A 25,248-nucleotide genomic window follows, 5' to 3' on the forward strand; every position below is an offset into this window, starting at 1 on the left:
TACTGAGGCAGATGCACCCTCAGTTGCAAGATTTGGCGGAGGGGCATACCTACAACGACCTCGCCGAGTTGGCGAAGGCAGCCGACGGCCTAATGGAGCGGGCTTGGCGTCGCCTCCAGTACAGACCACCGCCACTTCCGAGCAACCAAGTAGTCAGAGATCTGGCGTTCCGCCCTAGCCAGGCCCCCGACCATTGCTCACTGCCGCAGCCGAACACTATGGCGACGGTGTCGTTCGCTTCGTTTGCTGCTGCCCCACCGGCACCGCCGACTTATCACTGGCCACTGCATCCAGCTGCACTAGACCAGTCGTACTGCCGGGACCGGCAGTACTCGTGCGACACAGCGCCTCCGTTCTCACCCTACGGGCCAGGACCGATGCCGCGGCAGGAGCCCGCGAGTGGAGCAATGCGTGTGCAGTGCCATCGCTGTGGTGGATTCAGCCACATATCTCGTAACTGTGCCACGGGTCGACGAATGGGGCCACCCGTTTGCTTCCGGTGCCAGCGATCGGGTCACCTGCAAGCACAGTGCCCGGGAAACCAGTGGCGGTAGGTGCTGCTCCGGCGGGCACCTACGGCAGTGCGCACCAAGTAGCGACCACAGCCGGTGGCAAAGAGCCCCTTATGGACGTCCGTATCGGGTCGTCGACGTTCAAGGCCCTGCTAGATACAGGCTCAAGTGTAAGCTTCTTCGGACCGCACGCCGCGGCGGCGGCCCAAGCTTCTGGAGCCAAACCCAAGGCAGACGTACGCGTGCTGCGTTTGGCATCAGGCTGGTCGCAGTCAACCATGTCTCTGAAGTGCCAGATCGAGTGGGCTGCCGGTTGCCGCAGACAGCAGTTTTTGTGCGTTCCTGACCTGTGCCGTGACGTTGTCCTTGGTAGGGATTTCCTGACGGTGAGTGGCATCTCTCTGCACGTGTCACTTGGTGGGTGGACTGTCGGCACAGAACCACAAAGAATTGTGCCGTTTGTCAAGGCCGTTAAGGAACAGCCAGAGGCAGTGGATGATTTTGGAGACAATCTGCGCTGCATTTTTGCTGAGAGCGATGCCACTGTGTGTGCCAGTGTGCCGGAGGCGACTGCAGCCTGCAATGTGATCATTTCCGGCCACTCGTCGGACCTAGACCCACGCATGAAACACATTTTAGAAGAGTTCAGCGAAATCTTCACCACAACTCCGGGCTGCACAACCCTGGCAGAGCATCGCATAGACACGGGAGACAACCCACCTGTTCGATGCAAACTGCGACCAGTGAATTCCAAGAAGCAGGCCATCATGGACAACTGCATTCAAGACCTGCTGGCACAGAACCTCATCCGCCCTAGCCAAAGTCAGCATGCCAGTGCTCCAGTCCTGGTTGAGAAGAAGTCTGGTGGCTACCGCATGGCTGTGGATTACCGCCAGCTAAATGCACGCACTAAGGTGCCAGTCTACCCCATGCCGAGGACTGATTGGTTGCTGGCACAGCTGGGACGAGCCAGGTGGTTCTCAAGTTTTGATCTTTCACAGGGTTTTTTTCAAATCCCTGTTCAAGAGCAAGATATTCCAAAGACAGCGTTCATTTGCCATCGGGGAACCTTCGAGTTTATGAGAATGCCCTTTGGAGTTGCCGGAGGTCCTGCCACGTTTCAGACCCTGATGGACCGACTACTGGAGGGAATTAATCACCAGTTTGCCATGGCGTTTCTCGATGATGTCCTGGTGTATTCGGAGACCCTAGAGGATCATCTTGAGCATGTTCGGGAGGTGTTGAAGCGGATAAGTTCGGCACAGCTGACCATTAACCCAGAGAAGGTGCACATGTGCTGTCAATACCTTAAGTTCCTTGGCCATGAAATATCGCCCGGGCAGTGTAGGCCGGACAAGGAAAAAGTGCGAGCGGTGCTGGACTATCCTCAACCAACAACACTCAAACAGCTGCAGGCCTTCCTGGGACTAGCAGGCTATTACAGAGGGTTCATACCTCAGTTTTCTATCACTGCACGTCCACTCACAGAACTCCTTAAGAAAAAGCAACGTTGGCGGTGGGAGCTGCAGCAAGAGGAAGCCTTTAGAGCACTTAAGCAGTCCCTGGCCGACGATGTTGTTGTAAACTTGCCGGACCTCAACAGACCATTCGTGGTGGAAACAGACGCCAGTGGAGTCGGCATTGCAGCGTTGCTTCTGCAGGCAGCCGAGAGTGATGCTCAACTGCGTCCAATAAGCTTCATTAGCAGGGTCCTCACTGAGGCAGAGCAGCGCTATACAGTGCAAGAATGGGAGTGTCTGGCTGTGGTGTGGGCAGTGGACAAGTTCCGACCATACCTTGAGTTCACCGAGTTTGAGGTACACTGTGATCACTCCTCACTATCCTGGATGTTCACCACAGACCAGGCCTCACCACGTGTAAAGCGTTGGGTTTTGCGGCTGCAAGGTTTCAACTGCAGAATCAAGCACAGGCGGGGTCTTGCAAATGTGCCAGCCGACGCCTTGAGCAGAGCTCCCCTTCAGCACCAGGAAGTTCCAAGCCCGAGTCTACACGAGACGCTGTTCCCTATGGCTGTTCCAGAGCCCAGCCCACAAATCAGCTTTGAGGCAGCTGCTGTAGCATCTGAAGTGGACGACACTACTGTCTTGAATGATGCAGGGCTCCTCGCCCAGGAACAAGAGCAGGACCCCATACTGTCAAAACTACGAACTGTGATGAAGGGAGGGAAGCTTCCGCCCACTGACAGTGATCAACCTTTGATAAAAGACCTGGCGGAGACGACCGAGATGGAAGAGAGTGGATTGCTTGTACAGCACCGAGGGAACAGGAAAGTACCTTGGCTACCAAACCATCTCTGCAACTTGGTCCTGCGACTGTGCCATGACCACCCGATTAGCGGCCACTCCGGCTTTTTTAAGACCCTCAAACGCGTTTCTCAGAATTTCGTGTGGCTGGGTATGCGCTCGGACATATCCAAGTATGTGCGATGCTGCCAGGTTTGTCAGCGCACCAAAGCCCACCGGCAGAAGCCAGAAGGGCTGATGAGCAGTCAATGGGCCACTGCCCCTATGGAACAGCTCAGCGTGGACATAATTGGGCCCTTGCCTATGACGCCTCGACGCCACAAGTACCTTCTCGTGGTGATTGACAAGTTTACCAAGTTCATTGAACTTTTTCCATTGCGGGCAGCAAACCGCAAGAGTGTGGTGGCCTGCATGATCCAGGTTTTTTGCAGACATGGCACACCTGTCTCCATTTCAAGTGATAATGGAAAGCCGTTTGTAAGCAGGTTGTGGAAGGGCCTCCTTGAGCATTGGGGCATACAAGACCGACACACTGTTCCGTACCGCCCTGCCGGGCAAATGGTGGAGCGCCACAATGGCATTATCAAGCAGTGCCTTAGGGCTTATTGTTCCAACCACAAAGACTGGGACCAGCACATCCCTGAAATAGCCCTGGCCATGCGCACGGCTGAAAGCGTTGTCACGGGCTACACGCCTGCCTTCCTCTGTTATGGCCGGGAGCTGAGAACTCCATGGACACAGGCTGTGGCCAAAGATGACGCGGAGCCTCCTGCAACAGCATACCGTGCATTTGCTACTGAGGTCTCCAAGTGTCTGCAGGAGGTGCTTGACTTCTCCAGGACACACCAAAACCACATGTGGCGCGCCCAGAATACTCGCTACGACCAGCACAGGCGGCCACTGACAATACGGGAGGGTGATCTTGTTCTGCTCGAAAGCCACTCCCTCAGCGATGCCACCAAGGGCTTCTCCTCGAAGCTTGCACCCCGGCGTTCCGGTCCCTTTCGGGCAGTGAGACGTGTAGGACAGAATGACTTTGTTCTAGTGGACCCCAAAACGGGTCGTCGCCACGGTGTGAGACACGCAGATCAGCTGACACTGTACCATGACGCTGCAGGCGATGTGTAGTGGTGGCTTCACATTTTGAGGGGGGGGAGACCTGTGAGGGTGGCCGAGAGAGGGCGTTACGTGACGGCGTCATCATCATCGGGACTTGGCCGAGAGAGGGCACTACGTGACGGCGTCATCATCGTCATTGGGACTGGAGTGGTGGGGGTTGCGTGTGTGGGGAAGGGAGAGTTCGGGCTGGTGGGAAGGAGTGGCAAGACGTAGTGTGTGGTGTGCGAGTTAGGGTTAGCGCGTGACACATGTCATCGTGGAAAATGTTGGTCTGGTCTCTAGACCAAAGATGTACACTCAAATATAGTTTTAAGTAGCTCATATTTGAAACAGAAACAGATTTGTTACATTGGAAGATTTGTTATGAACTTACATTCTTGACACTAGAACTTGCCACATCTATTCTTAATTTAGGTTGTTATAACCGTTAGTTTGTTATATGACACATTGGTGTTATTGAGGCGTAACTGTAATGCCGTACCATTTTGTCCGCAATGGCGGCACATCGCAGGTCACGCGCTGGCTCAGGGAAGTCAGGGAGTCCAAGGTGGTCCCCGAAGAAATTCCTCTCGACAGTCCAGAGAAACTGGAGCAGATGGTGCAGAAACAGAAGGTGAGTTCATTTGCTTTTTCTTACTAGTGGTCAACATCAGTGTGGACTCAATACTCAAAAGCAGAAAAGAAGTCCTCCTTGGACTCGAGTGCACTTAAAAATGGTTATAGCACAGTCACATCTGGCATGAAATTAACTTCGTTATATACAAAAATTTGTTATAAGCAATATTCGAACCACTGCATTTACGACAAGACTTTTCTTTATTTTCTTCGTTGTAACCGATGATTCATTTTATCCGTGTTCATTATATCGAGGTTTGAGCATATTCATGCAACATTCACGCTACGTCATAATTTGCGGGGCCATTAAAATTCTGATTGATTGATATGTGGGGTTTAACGTCCCAAAACCACTATATGCCATTAAAATTCTGATTTTCTTTTTGGTGCCGGGAGATGCAAGTTATGGGGAAAGACATTGGGAGGCATGGATAGTCAAGTGCCCTCACAGAGTCAGGTTATTTACGACTTACTCTAGGGCTAACAAGAATTTTTCAATTTCCAAATTGTAGGAAGTGGTGGAGGAGCTGGAAAAGCGTCAGGGAAGTGTCCTGGAAAGCATCAAGTCGGGAAAAGACCTGCAAACCGTCAAGGGTGCCCCAGAGTTTGTGTCTAGCGACGTGAAGAAGCTGGAGGAAGAGTGGTCCCAGGTGTACCACGAAGCGGTTGAGAAACTTGACCGCATGACGGTGAGTCCTGCCTTGGAAATCTACTTGAAGCGCACACGCTTGCGTCTGTGTAAAGGTTCTTGCGACCTTGCTGGACAGATAACTGATGCCGGAGTGGCTCGTAGTGCACTTCTGAAAGTGAAGTGTTTGCCACTAAGAACTATGATATTTTGAAACTTTGTCTAGCAGTGTCACTCTGTAGTTTTGTCTCTATTATAATTCAGGTAAAACGATGATTGCTTATGTACTAATAACTGGGAAATTACTATTAAAAACCTGTACTTATATGCTAGTTCCATATTATCTGTTAACAGTTCCTGGCGGGGGATGATGGCTTCAAATTTTATTGCTTGTTGTACCTGAGTTTCTCATGAGTATATTTATGAGCATATCGTGAGCACTTGCGTTTTTCATAAGACTCCTCACCTAATGTCCAGTGTTGGGGCCCTAAAGGTATCATGAATAATTTTGTCATGCTAGTCTATGCGAGCTACCGCTGGTTGAGCCCCGCCGCGGTGGTCTAGCGGCTAAGATACTCGGCTGCTGACTCGCAGGTCGCGGCTGCAGTGGCTGCATTTTCGATGAAGGCGTAAATGCTGTAGACCCGTGTGCTCAGATATGGGTGCACGTTAAAGAACCCCAGGTGGTCGAACTTCCCGGAGCCTCCCACTACAGGGTCTCTCATAACCATATGATGGTTTTGGGAAGTTAAACCCTACATATCGATCACTAAATCACCAACTGATTGACCTCAACGTACAATCACTTGATGAATCACGTTTGATCAACTGATCATGACAAGCTGCTATCAGTTAATATATTTAGGTGGCATAGTTTCTTGCACTCAATATGAAGTGATGTGCAAAAGTTTTAAAAACGGCCTGTAAAAAGTTATAGTCCAACAACCATGTTTTGAGAAAGTGTGAGAATGCGTGTGTTCACTATTTGGTTGTTTAACTTGAACAACTGTTCCTCTATATTTAGTTGAATAATTATAAGCGAGCATTAGTAAACGCAAGGTGCCTGGCAGGAAAATCGAGAGTTGCTATAGTCTGGATTTAGATTATCTGCGTACCCATGAAAACTGTTTCAGGCCACAGAAAATTTAAGAAGTGCCAAGCGTACAATATCTTATTCTTATCCACAATGCGTCACAAATTGGCAGTCATGTCATGTTTTGATTTTTGTAGAATGGTAGAAAGCTCAGTGTTTACTATCATTTATAAGCCCTGGTCAAGGTATTCCATCATCCTGCGTTATAAACAGAAGGATTCACAAACACTACATGCATGTAATCTAACGAATGGAAGCTCTGGCTGGTCTGTGTCGCCGAATCGACCAACGTATTCGCACTCAACGCTGCTGTTAAGGATTATTCGTACTCTTAAGAGACACATAAACTTTTTATTTTATATGCTTGTATTACTCTCAACCCCTTGTACAGTCCTTGCGCTTTGCATGTGTTCCGATAAGTAACATTTGAAAATTCTTTTTATGGCATGCAGAAGGACAGCCAGCGCTGGCAGGAGTTTGAGAAGCTTCGCCAGGAGATCCTGCGGCTTCTTGCTCAGGCTGAGCAGGAGCTGGTTAACATCGGACTCCTGGCCGACATGGAACAGAAGAAGCTGGAACAGTGCATCAAGGAGAAGCAGGTCAGTCAGGAGAATGTCGGCAAGAAGCGTGAACATGTCAGGTGTGTGTCACATCTGATGATCGCACTGGGAAGTTAGTGTCCTGGTGAAGCTTTAAGAGCTATATTCTATGAATAGTTGCCTTAGAAACTCTTGATACATAATTCTTTGATTCCTATAATCAGGAATTCTTGAGAGTGTCGATATTCTTTGTGCATGTCATTACTAAAACATTGCGTGAAGAGTGTCACGTACATAATCACAAAGCCACCACATCATCACAAAAGCCCGATAATATCATCAAGTGTGATCCTGAAGGTGTCATGCGTGTCATCACATGTGCATGTGATGCCATGAGCATCTCTACACAAGCGTCACCCACGACATCATGAAAGCACAATACTATAAGTCATATAGAATGTTTCGCAGTATTATCTTAGCTTGTTTCATAAATCACCACAAAAGCGTCACGCACGACGTCACGAAAGCCTAACATGTGCCCTTATGTATGTTTCGCAGCACTCGAACTTTAATATAACGAACCCGGATATAACAAAATATTGGTTATAACGAAACAAATGAAAACTAGTCTTGCAATAGATATAGTGTTAGAAATGAATCTTTATAACGAATTTTTGGATGTAACAAACTTATTTTCATGTAAGATGCAACTTTCTTATGACGTTTGACTGTATTATCCTAGCTCGTTGTTGCCATTCCTTGCCGTTTTTTGATGGGGCTCTGGGCACACGTGTGCAGGAAGCTGCCAAGAAACTGCAGGAGTCGATGGACAGCATGCTTTCCCGGCTGCGATCTTTGGCCGACGAACTGTCTGCACAACTGGGACCCCAGAGAGAGACCCTGTTGCGTGCCGAGCTGGACAAGACGGAGCGCAAGACGACCACCATCCTGACCACTGTGCACGAGACGGTGCATCGGCTGGAGACAGCAGCCAGCAAGGGCACCGACCTGTCCGACCGCCTGTCCCGCCTCAGCCAATGGCTCGACACTGCTCAGGACAAGCTGACGGCAGCCACCGAGGGCCCAGTACCAGTACCCGAACAGCTAGAAGAAGTCCAGGTCAGTTGGTTTATTAATGCAACAGTGTTATAATAACAAATAATAGTTGTCTATGTTAATTGTCCTAAAACCAAGGCAAAAGCCTTATATGTCTCATGAGTTGAGGAATCTGACATTGTCGGCATGAGCACAAACGGTACAAAGAGTCATGTGGTACTCAAGCGAATGAATGAAGTTACTAATTACAGCGTCTGATAGTAAAGTAAAGTGAATTCAGTTAGAGTTTATTAAGGTATTATAGCCTAGTTTATTGAAGTAAATTACAGGCGATTAAGGTTGGAAAGTGGATTGAGGTGTGAAGTAGTATGGAGCAGGTCACAATGTACACCAAAGCAAATTGAAGTGAATAGCAGTTGTTTAAGTTTCATTAAGATGGGAATTAGCATGTGGAGTAGGTAGATTAAGGTGTGGATTAGATGGATAAAGGTGCCTTAAGCTTTCACAACTCATTGTAACATTAGTACAGGATCCCTGAGATTTTTGCTGCAGCACACAGCCGTCAAATTCTCCGTCACGGTTACGGCACAACTTTACATTATGATACAACATTTCATCACAGCTTTCATTGGCTGACACAAGTGGCACGTAGCTATGCATTTTGTTGCTGCAAGCAGAAAATTTTGTGTGACTGACGCCAATACCATGTCATTGACGTAACAGAGCATCTGACTTGTTCCAGTCATAAATGCTTCGTCCAGTAACAAGAGAATAAGCGGTCAAGAATACCACACCAAGAATGACGGAGAATGGTAGGATGCCGCTCTAGGAATGGTAGTATGGACAAGAATGCTAGAGTCTATGAAGCTTGTATGGTGCTGCAATAGTTAACTTAAAAAAAAAAAAAAGAAATGAGAACGGGCCAAAGGAGTGCCCAACAATGTACCTAACATAAGCTATGCTCCAACTAGATAAACTCAGTATCGAACTTCGATATAACATACCCAGATATAATGAAATATTGATTAAAAGAAGGCAAATGAAGAATAGTCTTGCAATAGATATAGTGTTGGAATATACCTTATAAGAATTTTTGGATATAACCAACATATTTTCGTGTAATATGTAACTTTGTTAAAACGAGGTTTGAGTGTACTTCATTGAGCTTCGCTTATTTTTTAATAGGTTCTTTCAAGTCTTTGGTGCTTTTTTCAGTCCTTGTTATTTCTTTCTTCTGAATTTAAAATCGTGCCAAAATGTCCTTCATAAAAGATGCACCGGCCAGCCCAACACAGCTATCTGTTAAAGTTAGAGTAACATCATGAGGTTGAGTGGGAGGCATAATTGTGAACTATTATCCAAGACGTGATGTCTTCATGAATGGGCATTCTCTCCCAGGACCTGAGCAAGGAGATCGAGGCCAAGCGCGGGGTCCTGGAGCAGATAGAGAAAGAGACGCAAGAGCTTCAGGGTCAGCGGCCAGAGCTGGCGCAGATGGCCACGTCACTGCAGTCACAGCTCAAGGAGCTCGACCAAGAGGGTAAGGAGATGAAGCAGGAGCTGAGCGACAGGCAGATCCGCATCGAGGTGCTCCGCGAGCGTACCGTGCACGAGCGCAAGGAGCTCGAGGACACGGAGGCCAATCTGGACCAGGGCTTGCCCACGCCCGACTCGCTCGAACAGCTGGCCACCAAGCAGGAACAGCTCCAGGTGAGGAGCGCGCCCCTATTTTTCACTTTATACCCGCTCTATGCGTACGTCCCGGTAACAAGGCAGTTACAGTCGAAGCTTGATGTATCGAATTACTCGCTTTATTTTCACATGGTTCTGGCATTGACGAAGGCTGCAGTCGGGCTGTTAAAGACAAGCTATTCATTGGGCGAAGTTGTGCCCAGGAAATGAGAAGTTAAAGTTGGCTGTCGATAATCTGTTCATCTATGAAATGCGTCGGCTTTTATCGATGCCTCAACAAACCTTCCTGTGTTATCACTGGTACTCGTGTTAGCTCTACGATAAACTTGGTCACTCGTGTACACTGTGCCCTGTGTATTCTTATCTGAACAGCTGGAAACAATCATAGAGTTTCTAAGTGTTGCATCTTGCGATGGGGGGTTGTCACATGTGTAACAGGCTTTTTACATGGAGATAGCAAAATAAGCGCGTGTGACAACATCAAACAGTTGTAGTATACTCTTGAAAATTTCTTGCGGAAATGTAGCATTCACTATGTACATATCACACATGGACTAATACATTATATCAATAGTACAAAATGTATCAAATGCAATACAGTAAAAGGTTGTTGATTTGGTGTCGTTAATATAAAAGCTTGATTCATTCATAGGTGCTGTTTGGTTCTATCAAACATGTACATAAGCCTGAAGGAAAGAAGTACACAAGATAATAAGATCTAGCAGACAATCATGCCAAGAATTGTTGCATTCGACATGGAAACGCTGATTTATGCAGCCGGCTTCTCTTGCTCCATTTTTGTGCAGCCATGAATTCTCACGAGTGGTGGTAGCCGCTTGCTGGTCATATTAACAACAGAAAAGCAAATCTTGTGATCTGCTCTAGCTGTGCTTTTTGAGGAGCCATAATTCATCGAGCAGCTGTTGGCCCGTCACACATGTTCAACCACGATGGAGCCTGCATCAATTTTACAAGAGCATTGTGCATTGTTTGTGTTCCTCCAGAAACTTTACGAGGTCACTAAGAAGAAGATTGACGCCCTCTACGACTTGGCCGCCGAGGCGGGATCGGACGAGCCGGACTTGCAGCGCACCCTGGCCGAAATCATGGAGCGCTGGAAGCAAATCAAGAATCTCTTGGAGGTGAGATGTGCGATGTTTTGTTAGGCGAAATTGACTGTCTCTGGAGAAAGCAGTACCAGAGGACCAAAACTACTTTATTGTTTTAAAAAGCACTGTGTTTGCAAGTACAGTAGACTCGCGATAATTCAAACTCTGATAACTCATACTTTTGGTTAATTGAAACAAAATTCAATTTTTCGGTTGGCCCTCTAATCTTTCGATGTAACTGAAAGCCTCTTAATTCAAACTCAATCATTCGGTTAATTCATACTTTTTGCAGGTCCATACCAGAAAGTATCTGCTGCTTTCCCACTACTATTTAAAAATTTGTGTGCTTATATAATACCAACTGTATAAAAATGAAAAAGCAGCACCTGAGGCCTTCAAGAAAAAAAGGCTTTACAAGTAAACAAATGTTCAAAACAAAGTACACTCATGGTAAACCGTGATGCTTTTCAACTGGTAGAGGGAGCTTTGTGCTGAAGGCACATATTGCAATGAAGCAGTTGGCAATTCACGATTTCTTTAAAAGGTCTGATCAGCAGTAAATGGCCAATAAACTTGTGGATTTTACACCTCTGCTTTCTGTTCACTGCGTGCAGTTAGGACTTAAAAACATTTAAAAATTCTTTATATGTGATAAAATGAATGTCTAATCATAATGTATGGTGTCAACTCACCCAGAGTCATCTATCTGAAAACTTCTGAAAATTCTAACTTCTTGATAATTCAAACAAAATTGAGAGGTCCTTTCGAGCTTGAATTATCGAAAGTCGACAGTATTCGGATAGGCTGTGTTTTTTTCTGTTTATGATTTATTATGCAGTAGTTTTGATATACTTTGGTGCACACATATGCTGTCGCATTGGTAGTATTGAATCAGAATGTTAAGTGCATGAAAATTAGTAACGCAAAAACTCCTTTCTGTTATGTCGACAGTGTCGACACCTGAAGTGCTTTCAGGCACTTCAGGTGTGATCGTTCAAATATGTCCTTTCTCTGTTCGGTTCATTGCATTTTTCTTTGCTGTTGTTCCGATGAAATTTGGTGCACACATTCTGTTGCATGACTAACATTGGAGATGAGGTTTACGAAATTTTCAAGCTGACATACCACCGTTGTTTGTCATTCATAAAACAAAACAAATTGTATCAGCAAAAAATATTGGCCTAGGGATGAAAGGATTGCTAAAGCCTTCCTACTTTGCCTATTCTTCACTGTAGTCTTGGCTGGAGTCGCTCGAAAACACGGGCGAGAAGTGGAAGGTGATCGTGACGAGAGTTGAAGAGGTCGTTACGTGGGTCACCGAGAAGGAGCGGCAGATGGAGGAACCGCTGAAGGGAACCACGCCCCCTGAAATGGAGAAGCAAAAAGAGTCACTCAGGGTGAGTTGTTACGAAGTCAGTTGCTCTAATATTTTTTTTTCTGATTTTGATTCTCTGTTCCTAGTGTCACTGGCTATGCATTTTGCTTACGGCAGTAACAGATGTAGCGACGACGTCGTAAGAGGTAGTACATGCCATGCCAATATGAAAGGGATGATGTAAAATTTATTTCAAGAATAACTAGTATTTCTAGCTTTCTTGGATTCTTATTTACTGTGCAGCTTATATGATGAAGACTTGAAGGATAAATTTTTTTTCCTTAAATGCAGAAACAAGGGAGCTATCCTACTTTAAAAGAGAAATGTGATGTTCAGCTTTATATTATTATACTGTATGCATCAAGCAAGTTATATCATGATAATATTCACCGAACCTAGTTTGGCTTCATCGCTTTGATATTGCTTTCACCATTACTGTACAATACTTTGTAGACTCACATAACAGCTTCTACGTCGTCTTCAACATAGTGTTTGGCTCCTTAGGGTGCAGTCATTGCTTAAGTGAAAGAATATATATATTTTTTAGACAGTGCCTTTCTTCACAAAAACTTGTTTATTTTTAACACTGCTAGACTGTGTGCACATTAGTAGGTTGACATGATAAACACTGACAACGATGTGTAACATGAAGATGCAACATAGTGACTGCTGCTTGATAGGTTAACATTTGCAGAAAAATGACCCCTTCAGCTTTTGACGGAAGAGGTGTAGCTCTCATGTGGATAACAGCTTGAGATATTTTTCATTCAAAACTTCAGCTATGCATGTGATGGATATGACGGTTACATGAACTGATGTGCTAGTAGTTTTCTAGTGTAGCTAAACATACCCCATGCCTTTTTGCTGAGTAATGCTTCAACATAGCAGAGACCTTACGCATGTTTCCGTTTAATCTGTCTGTTTTTTTTTGCACAGAACTTGGCCAATGAAGTTACTCGCAAACAGCAAACTCTGAGTGAGTTGCAGAGCAACATTGAACAGCTTGGTCCTGGTCTGTCTCACACAGCACTGACGGCCCTGCATGCTCAGGTGAGCAAAAACATTTGTCATTTTTCTTTTTCTTCTAGAACAAACACATTCATGTCCATGTTGACCCAAACTAAATTACACCGATCAACCTGCAGCAAGCATTTTCCTCTGTGGCGGGAGACTTGTGTTTTGTTAGTTTGCTCGGCAATGAAAGTGAGGGAGCTAGCAATGGTACAAAACATCTTAGGCATAACAATGAGATGCAGGGAAGCGGTAATGTGAGCTAAGGAGCATAAGGGGGATAACTGATGTTTTAGTAGCTAACAAGAGAGGAAAGCTAAACTGGGCTAATCACGAAGGGGGCAGAACAGATGACCAGTGGCCTGTCCGAATGTTTGCTGGGTGAGTAGGTTCATTATCCAAAAATAAAAGCACAGTACGTGAAAGACGGGACTCTTTTGTCCTTTCTTCTTCGTACTGTACTTCTGTAATAATGTCTGTTAGAGCTATGGAATAGATAGCAATAGAAAGAGCAATCAATGATGGCGAATAATTTGTTAGTTCATTGAAACTTAAAAACTTGGATCTGTATATATTCTCTGATTGGCTAGTACAACATAAAACTAACTGGACATCTCAAGGGGAGCACTTCATCAGTTGCTGATTATGATTATGAGTGTATTCAGACTATGTTTTATTACATTCATGTTGATATTATATTAGCGTAATAGTAGATAGGTTACATTAGCATTTTAGTATGTACTATATACTGTTAGTATATTACTAGTAAATTCAAGTTCAACTAGCTCAGCCAGACACTAAATGAATGGACAGTTAAGTGCGCTAAAAATTTTTCAGTTCAGCATGCACCCCATGCATGCATGTGCATAAATTGCATGCACACATGCACATGTGTGGGACATGAATATTGGAACAAAAATTGCTAGCTCTCATTCCCCTGATGTACCAGAAACAGACCTGTCACAAAAGCGTCTCCTGTTGAACCGCGCATGCAGGTGTCCGAGCTGCGCAAGCGCGCCAACGAGCTGGCGACCACGGTGCGCCAGCTGGTCAGTCAGCTGACCTCCCAGCTGTCCGAGCGGGAGGAGCTGCTGCGGCGCGTCGAACTGTGCCATGCTGTGCTCAACCAGCTGAGGCAGGAGGCCGAGGAGGCCAGCGACGTCAACATGGGTCAGCTGGAAGGGCAGCTACGTAAAGTGCAGGTAAGAGCAGCTGCTACCAGGGCTTCAGTTGTAAAGTTCAATTTTAAATGAAAAATTAACGGGAAATTCTGTAGTAATGGTGTTTTTAAAGTGAAACTGCCTTGAACTGAATTTAACTGATCGTTCAGAATGAAAGAGACTCATAATAATGTACCGTAGGCATGCAAACACGAACACAAGAGACACGAACACAAATGCCAATTCCCTTGACTTCCCCTTGTATTCGTGACTTAATGTTGATTATTTTTCTTTCCTGTTGCGTAGATGATCGCTATACACATATGTATCTTTTCAGACCATGAAAGAGGAGCTAACGAGCAAGAGGGCCGAGATCGAGACGCTCGGCAAGACTCTGTCCGAGCTCTCCGAGACCCTCGCCCCGGAGCCTTCCGAACAACTCCTCAAGAGCCTGGAGAGCCTCAAGGCAACGCTCGAGGAACTGTGCAAGCTTCTGGAGAAGCGAGAGGAACTCCTGCAGGACGTCATCAAGTTCCAGTCCTGGCAGAAAGATTTCATCGAGCAGGTGTGCTACTGTGCTGTCAGTCAGTTTTAGTTGTCGTTCCACGTGCAAGCCTATGATTAGTAAATTAGCCAAATTTAGTTCATAAGATGTTAGCAAAAGTATTAGATGTTAGTAAAAGTGGTAGTATTCACATTAGCTAGTCTTCAAAACATAGGCTTCCATGCGCTGAACATTCGTTGGACACTTGCTGGGCTCTACACTGTCACATATGACGATCACCTTTGTGTGACCTATACCCCCAACAGTAACGCTCAGAAAAGTGAAAAGTGCCCTGCACATTGTCATGAGGCCACCTTCCTTTCATTGCTGTGGGGCTGGCTCCTCATAAATTCACAAATAACTCGCATTCCAACTTAAGTGACGAATCGTCTGTGTTTTTTTCTGCGGTTTATAGGTAAGAAAATTATGTTGTTTGGAAATGTGACTCCGACCATTCTTAATTATATACAAAGCTTGTAAAAATCACTCAGTTATTACGGAAAGTTCCGCCCCTTTGTTGGACAGGAATGTTTAAGACGTTTGCTTTCCCTTTTAGTTGGTAAGGTGTCAACTGGGCCAGAAGTGACACTGTAAGGAATGTGGCTTCTTCATGCTGGGATGTTCCATAATTCAGCAGTTAAGAGCTACTGAATTCTGTGTATTCGCAGTACAGCATTAATTATTAGGACAGAGGAATACCTGTGTTTAGTCTTTCACTATGAAGCATGTGCATATCAACCTACGACTTTCTGATAAGCTACAGTGAAGTTTGACTGCGAAAAATTGGCCCCGTATCTGCATGTTAATCTGCAAATTTCGTCGAAAGACGATAGTCTTGCATGTGGAGAGAGTAAACAAAACATTTATTTGATGTTCTACGCAAGAAAATCGGTGAATGGTATTCTGGAGCCGCTGGGTTAGAGTGCCTCAAGCGTGCAGTGGAAGCGGATGAGTGCATCAAGTCATGTCACACGTGAGACATGAGCGCCATCTGGCAGTTTCTTTAGAAAACAAAGCGCGTGGCTCTGAGGCGGGTGTGCGCGCTCATCTCAGAGGTTATTAGTTTAGAACGCAAGGCGACGGGTAGGTGCCACCACCGTCTTGTCTTAGGAAAACGTTGGAAACACTTGTCGTTTCGTGCAAGTGTTGCATGGTCAGCGCAGCGTGATAAGCGCTGCAGTTTTTAAAATTACTTATGTATGCCTTTTCTAGTAAAAGACGCACATGCAGAATATATAGGTGTAGTTATGGTGCCCCAGACATGCGTAATAATTGCTTTTTAATTGACAATTGCACACGAATGCTAAACCTTGCGAAACAATGGTGGGCGCTGCATATGGGGTCGGCCGTTTCAAGGACACGATGTCGTCAAGAGTGGACAAACAGACAAATGGACAGACAGACAGACAGACCAAAATTTTTGCGTCGAAGGTCCCCAAGAAGGACTATCGTCTTAAAAAAAAAAAGAAATGGGAATAGCATGAGCACATAGTCTCCTAATAGTACACATTTGTCACTTATTCAGGAACATTTCACTTACAGAGTAATCGCCTTTACGCTTCAATTCAGTATGTAAGAATTCTCCTTTTACGACACTTGTTGCTATTGTGGGTAACCGCACATGCACACTGAAACCTCAATATAACAAACATGTATATAGCGAATTATCGGTTATAACAAAGTAAATGAAAAATAGTCTTGTAATGTATATAGCAATAAACCTTTATAATCAATTTCTGGATATAATGAGCTTAATTTTCTGTAAAATACAACTTTGCTATAACGAGATCTGAGCGCACTCACGTGTACTTTCGCTGTGGTGTGCCTGCAGGTGCGGCTGGTGCAGCAGAACGTGGAGTCCCAGCGCGCCAAGGTGGACAACCTCGAGGAGACGACCAAGGAGTTGCGCAACCTTAACGAGCAACTGAAGAAGAAAGTTCCCGAGGCCACCAGCACCGACAAGTTGGCCACGGAGGTGCAGGTGACATTCAGGGACAGCAGCACCAACAACGTGACAAGCCTGCGCCAACAGACCGACAAGTTGCAGGGCCACCTGGACAAGGTGAGATCTATTTTAATGTGACTTCTTGACTGTGCACATGCTTTGTGAGCAGGGATGCTGTCATTGGGGACAAATGAAACACAAGCCGGCAAATATTAACTGGTTACGTGACGCCAACTAGCGAAGATAAGTGTTCCACACTCGCCGCAATGGCTGTAGGCGCTGCTGGCTGATGCTGCCACGTGTAAATGCACGCATATACCTTATAAAGTGGATGGGGTGATGATTGCCACCGTCACTCAGTGGTGGAGCATTGAATGCATTACTCGAAGGTTGCAGGCCTGAATCCTGCCGGAGGCTAGTTTTCTTTTCATCTACTTTTCTTCCTTCACATTTACATTACAGTTACTTTAACATCCCTTATACTTCTCTTGGCGTCATCGTCCATTAGTGCTCACTGATATTCCAATTTCATCGTCACTTAGGTGGGCAAAGTGCTGCAGAAGAAGCAGGAAGAGGTCACCCAGCTGGAAAACAAGTGGGACAACTTCAACAAGAAGTTGGAGGGCACCAAGCAGTTTGTGACTGTTACAACCGAGACTCTGCACAGCCTACAGCCTAAGTCAGCCACGCCCGAAGCTCTCGCTGTGATGGTCGATGAAGTTGAAGTGAGTAATTCCATTTTTTGATTCTGAACCCATACTGAGTTAAGGGTTCACCATTGAAAACGTACCTTGTGTAGCTATAGTGTCAGTGTCATGTTTAGTATCTGCTTAGGCAACAAAAGTCTGGTGACAAAAGCCTTTAAACTGGTTCTTACTGTCAACCACTCTGCTACGATTCTAAAAAAGTACATATTGGATCAGACTGCATGCGGATGTCCTCACAACAACATCCCTATTATATATGTCAACGGAGTCTATTTTTCCAGTTTGTTCAGATAAAAAAGGCATATCTTGTTTTCCTAAATACCTAAACTTCACTGAATGTTTATTAACATCACATCGCAGTTCCTTCCTTTCACTTTTCATCCTTGATTGCCGTGTAAACTGGTGGCTTTTCTGTATCAGTGACAACATAGCAGAACATCTGACTCAAGGTACTGATCTGCTTGAGCAGACTGGTAGCAATGACATTGACCCGCTCAAAAAAGGGCACTGCATGCTTGTAGCTTCATATTAAACTAGCCCAACTGATGTTATCACTCCTCGTTTAAATACAGTAAAGAGAGGTTTTTAGCTTCTCCAGCATTCCAGTGTACAAAAAGAGATTCATGGAACATATGGCTAACAGACAATTGTATTGACACCTTTGGATGCTTTGTGTCACCACATTATAAACACCTTTGTTTGTGTCTTCCTAGTGTTCCTGAGGGAAAAAACTTGAAAGGGTAAATTGTTAGGCATTAGGCTACTACTGAGAGTTTACACTAAAAGAGAACTAAAAGGCACAAGGTTTCTGTAATAAAAATACTGCGCTTGTTTGGTTCATCTCAACCTTGCCAGATGGCGCCACTTGTCTGGCCTCTCACTTTTATGGCTACAATATTCAGCAAAACACTAGCACACTGCAGACAAACTAAAGCTCTATAACGATAAAAGTTGTTGATTAAGGGCAGACTAGATCTGAAAGGATCGAGCGAAAACTTTAGCCTGGTGTCACTTCCACTTTCACTAACATATAAAATGCATACGAAATACATGTAGATGCAGAACATATAAGGCTGGCGTTAGAGCAGTGGTGAGCCGATTTGAGGGAAATTTTCTTTGAACACCTCTCAACAGCAATTGCAGAAAAAGCTGAAGGAACAACAGGATGTCCAGGACGCCACCCAACAGCTGGGTCGATCGCTAATCGAAGCAGATGCGTCCTGCTTCCCTAAGGTCCAGGAACCACTGGGCTCCCTGGCTTCCGACTGGGAGAACCTGTCTTCTGAAGTGACCAGGACGTTGAAGCTCTTAGGATCCACACAGTCTCTCTGGAAGGAATGCCGACAGTTGGAGGTGGGAATTTTTATTTGTACCTTATTCTTCTAAGGCTATAGCGAATGTATTGTCATAAGCTTCAAGCAGAGTATGTTGTTTGGCACCTGGTTATACCATGTCTAAATAACAAGGAATCAGTTTAATTTTAAAACAAAGCAAGTACCGTACTCTTGGATTTTTTGAAATGCTAAATAATTTCTTTAGTGTAACAATTGGGATGCACAATTGCTTACTTTACTGCATCATGTCACCACGGATTTGGCCACTAAGGGCCAGATTTGCAGTGAGGCTAACTCTGATGTAAGTGTTCGCTTGTAAATTATGCTGAAACGACACAAACTGAAGACGCAGACAGTTCGCTCGTGTCATATGGGAATGTTCAGTGATTTTCTGTGTACCACATCATCGACATTCGTTTGGTTGTACTTGCAGAACAAGCTTGATGACACGATGGACAAAGTGGAGAAAACGTTGGAGGAGGTTGAGGCCACTCCGGCTGAAGACGGGAAATCTCTCACCGAGAACGCAGAGAAAGTTGGGGTGAGTTCACTGCTTCCGAGAAGGTGTCGCTCTTTTTATGACTCTGGTGACGGGTCTTGTCTGGTTGAAGGCAATCTAAGGTTATGTGTTGGTTACCAGAGTTTGGGAAAACTTCTTTGCTCTCACCGAATTCGTACTGGCTTATGTTACTTACACCGGCCTTACTTGTCGGTATTTTTGCGAGGGTTATCAATATAAAAGTAACTGTAGCTTTTCAAGATAGCATTGCTGAATAACCTTTGCTTACAAAGCTGAGTCTAAAGTAAAACATATATCAATTGCAAATTCAGGGACATTTTTGTGTAGCTTCAAGGTGGCTGCGCTCAAACACGCATACAAAAACAATGAATAGGTGGAACATCTTTCGTGCCTGTAAATCTGTATGGTTCTCTCCTAAAGATATTTCCTTTGTTTAGAGATGAGTTTCGTTGAACTTTATTGCAAGTTATTTTACTATATTCATTGCCTGTTTAATGTAGATTTTAAACATTTATTCACCTGCTCTTCTTTAGCCACACATGACAGGCTGTCTCACAAAAGAACACGCTCTTTACTTTAACCCTTATAACTGATTCTTTGCTTGAGATCTCACAGTGTGATTGTCAAATGCAGCCAGTCTTTGTATTTTCACCTAATAATGCTCAGTTGTTGTGCAGTGTTCCCACCTCCTATGCAAAATTTTCAGTGCCTTCTCATCGTAATAGTATAAACAGGCAAACTTGAGCCTGTTATCACCATTTAATCTCAGCTGCTCAGAGGTCACAGCTTGTAACAGAAGCATTATCTTTCAAATATGAAGGTCCGGGGTCAGGCACCTACCCAAAATTTTTTTTCAAGGGTGGGGGGGGAGGGCATCTTTTTATTTCGGGGTGTGCACCTCCTTGAAATTGTCATTTTTGGTCTCTGTGCCATGGCGAGAAAAATTTCTTGTTGGAGGGGGGGGGGGCACGGGCTTGGAGTACCACCCTCTGGCTGCGGCCCTGTTCGAGATCCGAAAGTCTACATAAAGTATTCACGGAAGTGATTCATGGGTAATATAGTCTCTGGCTTAGTCTAACAACTATCAAGTCCGAGCCAAGAAACCTTCCACTGTTGTTCACCATTTCAATGGTCTCACTGCATGTCTTGGTCCACAGCCTTGTGTGCTGTGAGGTACCTTTTCCCTCTTGCTTTGCTGTAATGATTGTTTGCCGTTGAAGATCAATATAAGGCATTTCTGAATATTACAGGTTGCTAAATGTAATGAATAAACAAAGAATGCTTGCTGATATTAGTTAATAAGAATGCAGAGTAGAATGGCAGTATCTTTGTGTCAAGTATGGCTTTGTTATAACGAGGCTTCACTGTGTCACAAATATTAATACAATGTTTCTTTGCGTGGCATTTGCCTACAGGCTCAGCAGGAAGAAGTTCGCAGGCAGCAGCCGACCTTCGACTCGTATCAGCAGAAGACGCAGGAGCTCATCGAAAAGACCGAGGCCATTGAGAGCCTCGCCCCGGCCGGCGAGGAGCTCAAGGAGTCTCTCAAGAACCGGGAAGACCGCTGGCGCAAAGGGGCCCAGATGCTGCAGTCCATGCTGCGGGACCTCGAGGGCCGCTACAACGTCTGGAAGCAGGCCGAGATGACCCGCGAGGAGATCCTTGCCTGGCTCGAGGACATCTGCGAGTGCATGCGCGGGGCTCTGGATCACCTCGCTCAGGGAGAGCAGGGGCGGGCCGTGCTGGACCGCTACGAGGTAACATCGCTGTGGACTTCCTGGCTTGTACAGCTTTCTTGGCAGATTGTCACAGAAGCTGCTGAATCATACTCTGACTTGAGAACGCATAAGAGGCATAGCTATAATTTAGGAATAAAGGGTCGTTTTACCAATAATTTCTTCGGACATCTTCATTATGTGAGCGCTTACTCACCCACACTATCGGAAAGAAACTAAGTTATAATGAATTTAATTATAGTTAGCTTCTTTATAACGAAGCTGAATTTCATGATATACTGGTTATAACGAAATAAATGAAAAATAGTCTTACAATATGCATAGTGTTAAGAGTATACCTTTATAATGAATTTCTGGATATAACAATCTTATCTTCATGTAATATGCAACTTCGTTGTAATGATGTTACAATGTATGTCGGCGAAATGGTGAGGCTTGTATAGGTGGTTGATGAATTCAACTTATATCAGTAGACTTGACAAGCATGCTTTCTACTGTTGCTGTGACTTAAAGGGGCCCTGCAACACTCTTTGAGCATCGTCAGAAAACGCTGCCGATCATTAGTAGAGGCTCCCTGAGAACACGCGAGCCAAATGTTGTAGCGCAGCACACGGCCTGGAATTCACAATAAATGATCAAAGTCAGCTAAAAATTGCTTCCTCTTCCCTCGACAAATGCCGGGAACGTTCAAAATTCACTTGTAGATTACCTATCTATCAGGCATTGGCTGATTTGAACATGGCGCGCTCGGTTGTTACAGAGATCACCGCAAAAGGCCGTCACCTGTCCACGCGTGCGCACGCGATCGCACTAAAAAACAGCGTATTCGAAGAAAAAAAAAAAAGAAATAGTGCTCTAGGTCAAAAGGCGCATGTGACGTTTTTTGTTTTCCCCCTCCCATTGCTCTTTGCTTAGCTTCTAGTGCTTTCGTCGGGACAAGAGAAGAGAGAATGCAATTTGTGGGGTCTCAATATGGTGAACGAGCGCCACGCCACGCTCTTGGAGTGAAAGGTCACAGCAGACACGGCCGGTTCAAACCAACAAACACACATACATTTATTTACCTACCTTTTGAACCACAATATCGTCCGCCAAATTGTTACATCAATCATTATCAACACACTAGGACATCTGTACACAATATGACCATACACTCCACGAAAAACAATAACACACCCAAGGCAGCGTCGCCTACGCTTGACTTACGAAGAGGGGCCCCGGCGCAAAGCCCGCGGTGCCGAGCACGGGAGACCCACGCTACAGACAACCGTTTGCGGCAACCGCCACGTGCAGAAGAGACTAGCTCAACTCTCGCCCTCCGCCAAGGCTTGCTTCCGCCAGGGGTCACCCCTGGCGCTACCACTGTAACAACTATGATGATGATGATAATGGTTGGTGCTCAACGCGAACACAACGCCGTCTATCGCCCGGCGGTTGTAACCCGAAATGCGGCTTTTGGGCGAGACACATGCGCTACGCAGAGCAAACAACTTTACAGGGGGTGTCAGCACCCGCACAAATTGCAGCGTGTGACAAATCTTTGTAACTCCGCTCGTACTGAACGAATTCTTAAAATTTTAGCAGCATTGAATTTGTGAGACGATACCCTTTTCCAGTGAATTAATTCTATGGTTACTCAAAAAAGTGTTTCAGGGCCGCTTCAAGTTCTGCTTGTCTTTTGGGCTTAAGTCAAGCTGCAGTGAAAAATTTAGACCACAAGAAAAGCCCAGATTCACACAGCATAGATATGAAGGGTTATCTTTGCAAATGCTTGTGTATGACGTGTAAGCAGAAGTGTCCTGGAAAACTAGTGAAGTTCAAGCCACAGTGGCTTCAACTGGGTAAAGAACTAATTTATAATGAACGTAAGCAAAAATGAATTTTCAATGAAGCTGGCTTTTAAGTTTACCAAATGCTCAGTTTCTTAACTTGCATGACTCTGGTAGGGATTTCTGTTCACTCGATACCGTCGCCATCACATCAGAATACATTGTTCCTATGCTTTTTCATTTGCAGACAGAGCTGGAGACACAGCAGCAGCTGTTTACCAACCTTCAGGAGCAGCTGGAGTCGCTAGAAATGCCGCAGGCTTTGGACTCGGCTCGCAGCTCCATCCAGTGCGGCTTCGAAGAAGCGCAGGACCTGGCCGACCGACTGCGCTCCATGCTGAGCCAGGTGGAGGAGCAGGAGGCTGACGTCAAGACCGAGATGGACAAGTTCTCCGACTGGCTGCGTCAGCAGAAGGAGGCCCTGTCACGTTGCGATAACACCACAGGCTCTGACGAAGTGCTATTGCAGCGTCTGGAAGAATGTCGGGTAAGAGGAGTGCCTCGAGTGTAAACTTCGAGATGCAGATTGCATTAAGCTACTAGGTGTATGTAGTACTAGTCCACAACAAGATAGTTCAGTGGCAGATGGACGCTTGAAGTGATGGGGACTTGTTGAGGAAAGACTGATGCTGGAGCTAACATTTCGACAGGATATATATCTTCGTTAGGGTGTGGAGAAAACCGACAAGCAGCGGTGGATCCAGAGGGGGGGGGGGCGGTAGGGGGGATCGCCCCCCCCTAATGCCTGTGTCAGCACCCCCTCCCTCTTTTCAGTGTTTGTCATCCACCTCCTGCCACCAATTAGAACAATTAAGCGGCACTACTGTGCGCACACATTAACATTATGTTATGACAGGGTTTTCGTGCTACTAAGTACAAAAAAGTCAGAACCTCCCCCCCCCCCCCCCTCCTAAAATGAGTCCCTGGATCCGCCGCTGCCGACAAGCTTGAAAGCCTGACAATTCCTGGCAACGCCCTGACATCACCAGGATGTCTGATAAACTCATCTCTTTGCCAAATTTCTTCCAGAGATCTTTCTTTGCCAGGGTGTCGAGAAAACTGAAAAGCTTGTGATAATTTATGTCATAAGCTTGTCATCTAGCTGCCTGGTTTGACAGGTCTGACACGACTGCATTTTACTGATGACGCCTCGACGTCACTGCGGAGTCTGATAAACTTGCCTCCTTATCGAAACGTAGTGGAGTTACTTCATGCAGCATAGGCTCAAGTGCAAGCTTGTGCCTTCTGGGTTTAATCTTCTTGTGATGCCATGTCTGTTGGTTTTAACTACACTAGTCTCAGCATGGCTGTAGAGGTTTTTGAAGATAAAAATGGTACCCTTATCATGAATCAACAGCAGTCTTAATAGTGCAATTTCATAATTAGCTGAAGTTGTGTAGCAGCCATTTCTATGTATTCTTAGCCACATTAATTTCTTCCACGAATCAAGCCGATTTGTCGCCTTTCGGCTTGCATTTCAGAAACAAACGGCTTTTTGTAAGCATTCGTTTCTATAACTAATCAAGGTTTACACTCTTGCTTTCCCTCCGGTTCTCTCTTTCTTGAAGAAACTGGAAGAGGCCCTCAACAAGAATGGCGGCCTGGCCCGAATCGAAGAGAAAATGGCAAGGCTAGTGCGAAACCAGCCAGACCTGGAGGTGCGGCACCTTCAGAGGGAGCAGGAAAAACTGAAGGCCAGGTGTGTTTGGCAGATCACCACTCGGTGCTGTGATGAATCGGGCAGTTCGCCGACCTTTCACTGTTGTTGTTGTTACATTAGCAGATTTACATATAACAAGCTGAGAAGATAAACTTACCACACTTGACATTCATAAACATCATGTTAATGCAAATGCAACTTGTACTTAGCCATCACTGTGAGGAATGTGTCGGTATAATGTCATGTTAAGCACCTAAATGCTGGCAACAAAGAAAAGTATAAAAACGTTACACAAGAACAACACATAAATATACAGAAAATAAAGAGAAAAAAAGGTGTTCCATGTTGAAATAAAAGTCTTCATTTTATCGTTCGGCAGTTTCGAGGAGCACTGAAATTTAGGTAAAAAGTCATTTTTCGCGCTTTTAACGCATTCGAACGTTACTGCCACAGCCATGGCCTGGCATCAGAGTGTGTACACGCTCAATCACGCAGCTAGTATAGCAACCAAACCATCACAGCGGTGGAGATGGGAAAGAGGTAAACTACAGCTTTACTTGGACTACTGAGGCTCAACAGTCGGTGTTATTGAGCAATTATGTGTGAAAGCATAGTATTTGGATCGAGTGTGCAAGGCAGCAAAATTTATGGTGTCATAAATTAGAGTCCCAAAGGGTTGTTTCTCTCCTCTTGGAAGCTACTGTGCCATTGGAATGTCAAACCTTACGAATGAATCAAGGAATAAATGAATGAATCAACATTCTCTTTGTAATCTTGAAGCAGTTAGGAAATGTGACAGT

At 45.3% G+C, this 25,248-nt stretch overlaps 1 protein-coding gene across 2 annotated transcripts in view; it reads left to right on the forward strand.

The window, feature by feature from the left end:
* Window positions 1-25,248, forward strand: part of LOC119166998 (uncharacterized) — a 398,724-nt gene that overhangs the window by 127,225 nt on the left and 246,251 nt on the right. For both annotated transcript variants that reach the window (XM_037418400.2, XM_075867251.1), the window contains 17 exons: window positions 4,407-4,508; window positions 5,023-5,199; window positions 6,684-6,830; window positions 7,569-7,889; window positions 9,225-9,536; window positions 10,523-10,660; window positions 11,863-12,024; window positions 12,939-13,052; window positions 14,009-14,215; window positions 14,511-14,738; window positions 16,549-16,779; window positions 17,205-17,387; window positions 18,504-18,722; window positions 19,137-19,244; window positions 20,639-20,980; window positions 22,976-23,275; window positions 24,357-24,487. In XM_037418400.2, coding sequence (XP_037274297.2) covers window positions 4,407-4,508; window positions 5,023-5,199; window positions 6,684-6,830; window positions 7,569-7,889; window positions 9,225-9,536; window positions 10,523-10,660; window positions 11,863-12,024; window positions 12,939-13,052; window positions 14,009-14,215; window positions 14,511-14,738; window positions 16,549-16,779; window positions 17,205-17,387; window positions 18,504-18,722; window positions 19,137-19,244; window positions 20,639-20,980; window positions 22,976-23,275; window positions 24,357-24,487 — 3,422 coding nt within the window. The remainder of the gene's footprint in view (window positions 1-4,406; window positions 4,509-5,022; window positions 5,200-6,683; window positions 6,831-7,568; window positions 7,890-9,224; window positions 9,537-10,522; window positions 10,661-11,862; window positions 12,025-12,938; window positions 13,053-14,008; window positions 14,216-14,510; window positions 14,739-16,548; window positions 16,780-17,204; window positions 17,388-18,503; window positions 18,723-19,136; window positions 19,245-20,638; window positions 20,981-22,975; window positions 23,276-24,356; window positions 24,488-25,248) is intronic.

Source organism: Rhipicephalus microplus, chromosome 6 (assembly GCF_043290135.1).
Source record: "Rhipicephalus microplus isolate Deutch F79 chromosome 6, USDA_Rmic, whole genome shotgun sequence".
In the NCBI taxonomy this organism is placed as follows: Eukaryota; Metazoa; Arthropoda; class Arachnida; order Ixodida; family Ixodidae; genus Rhipicephalus; species Rhipicephalus microplus.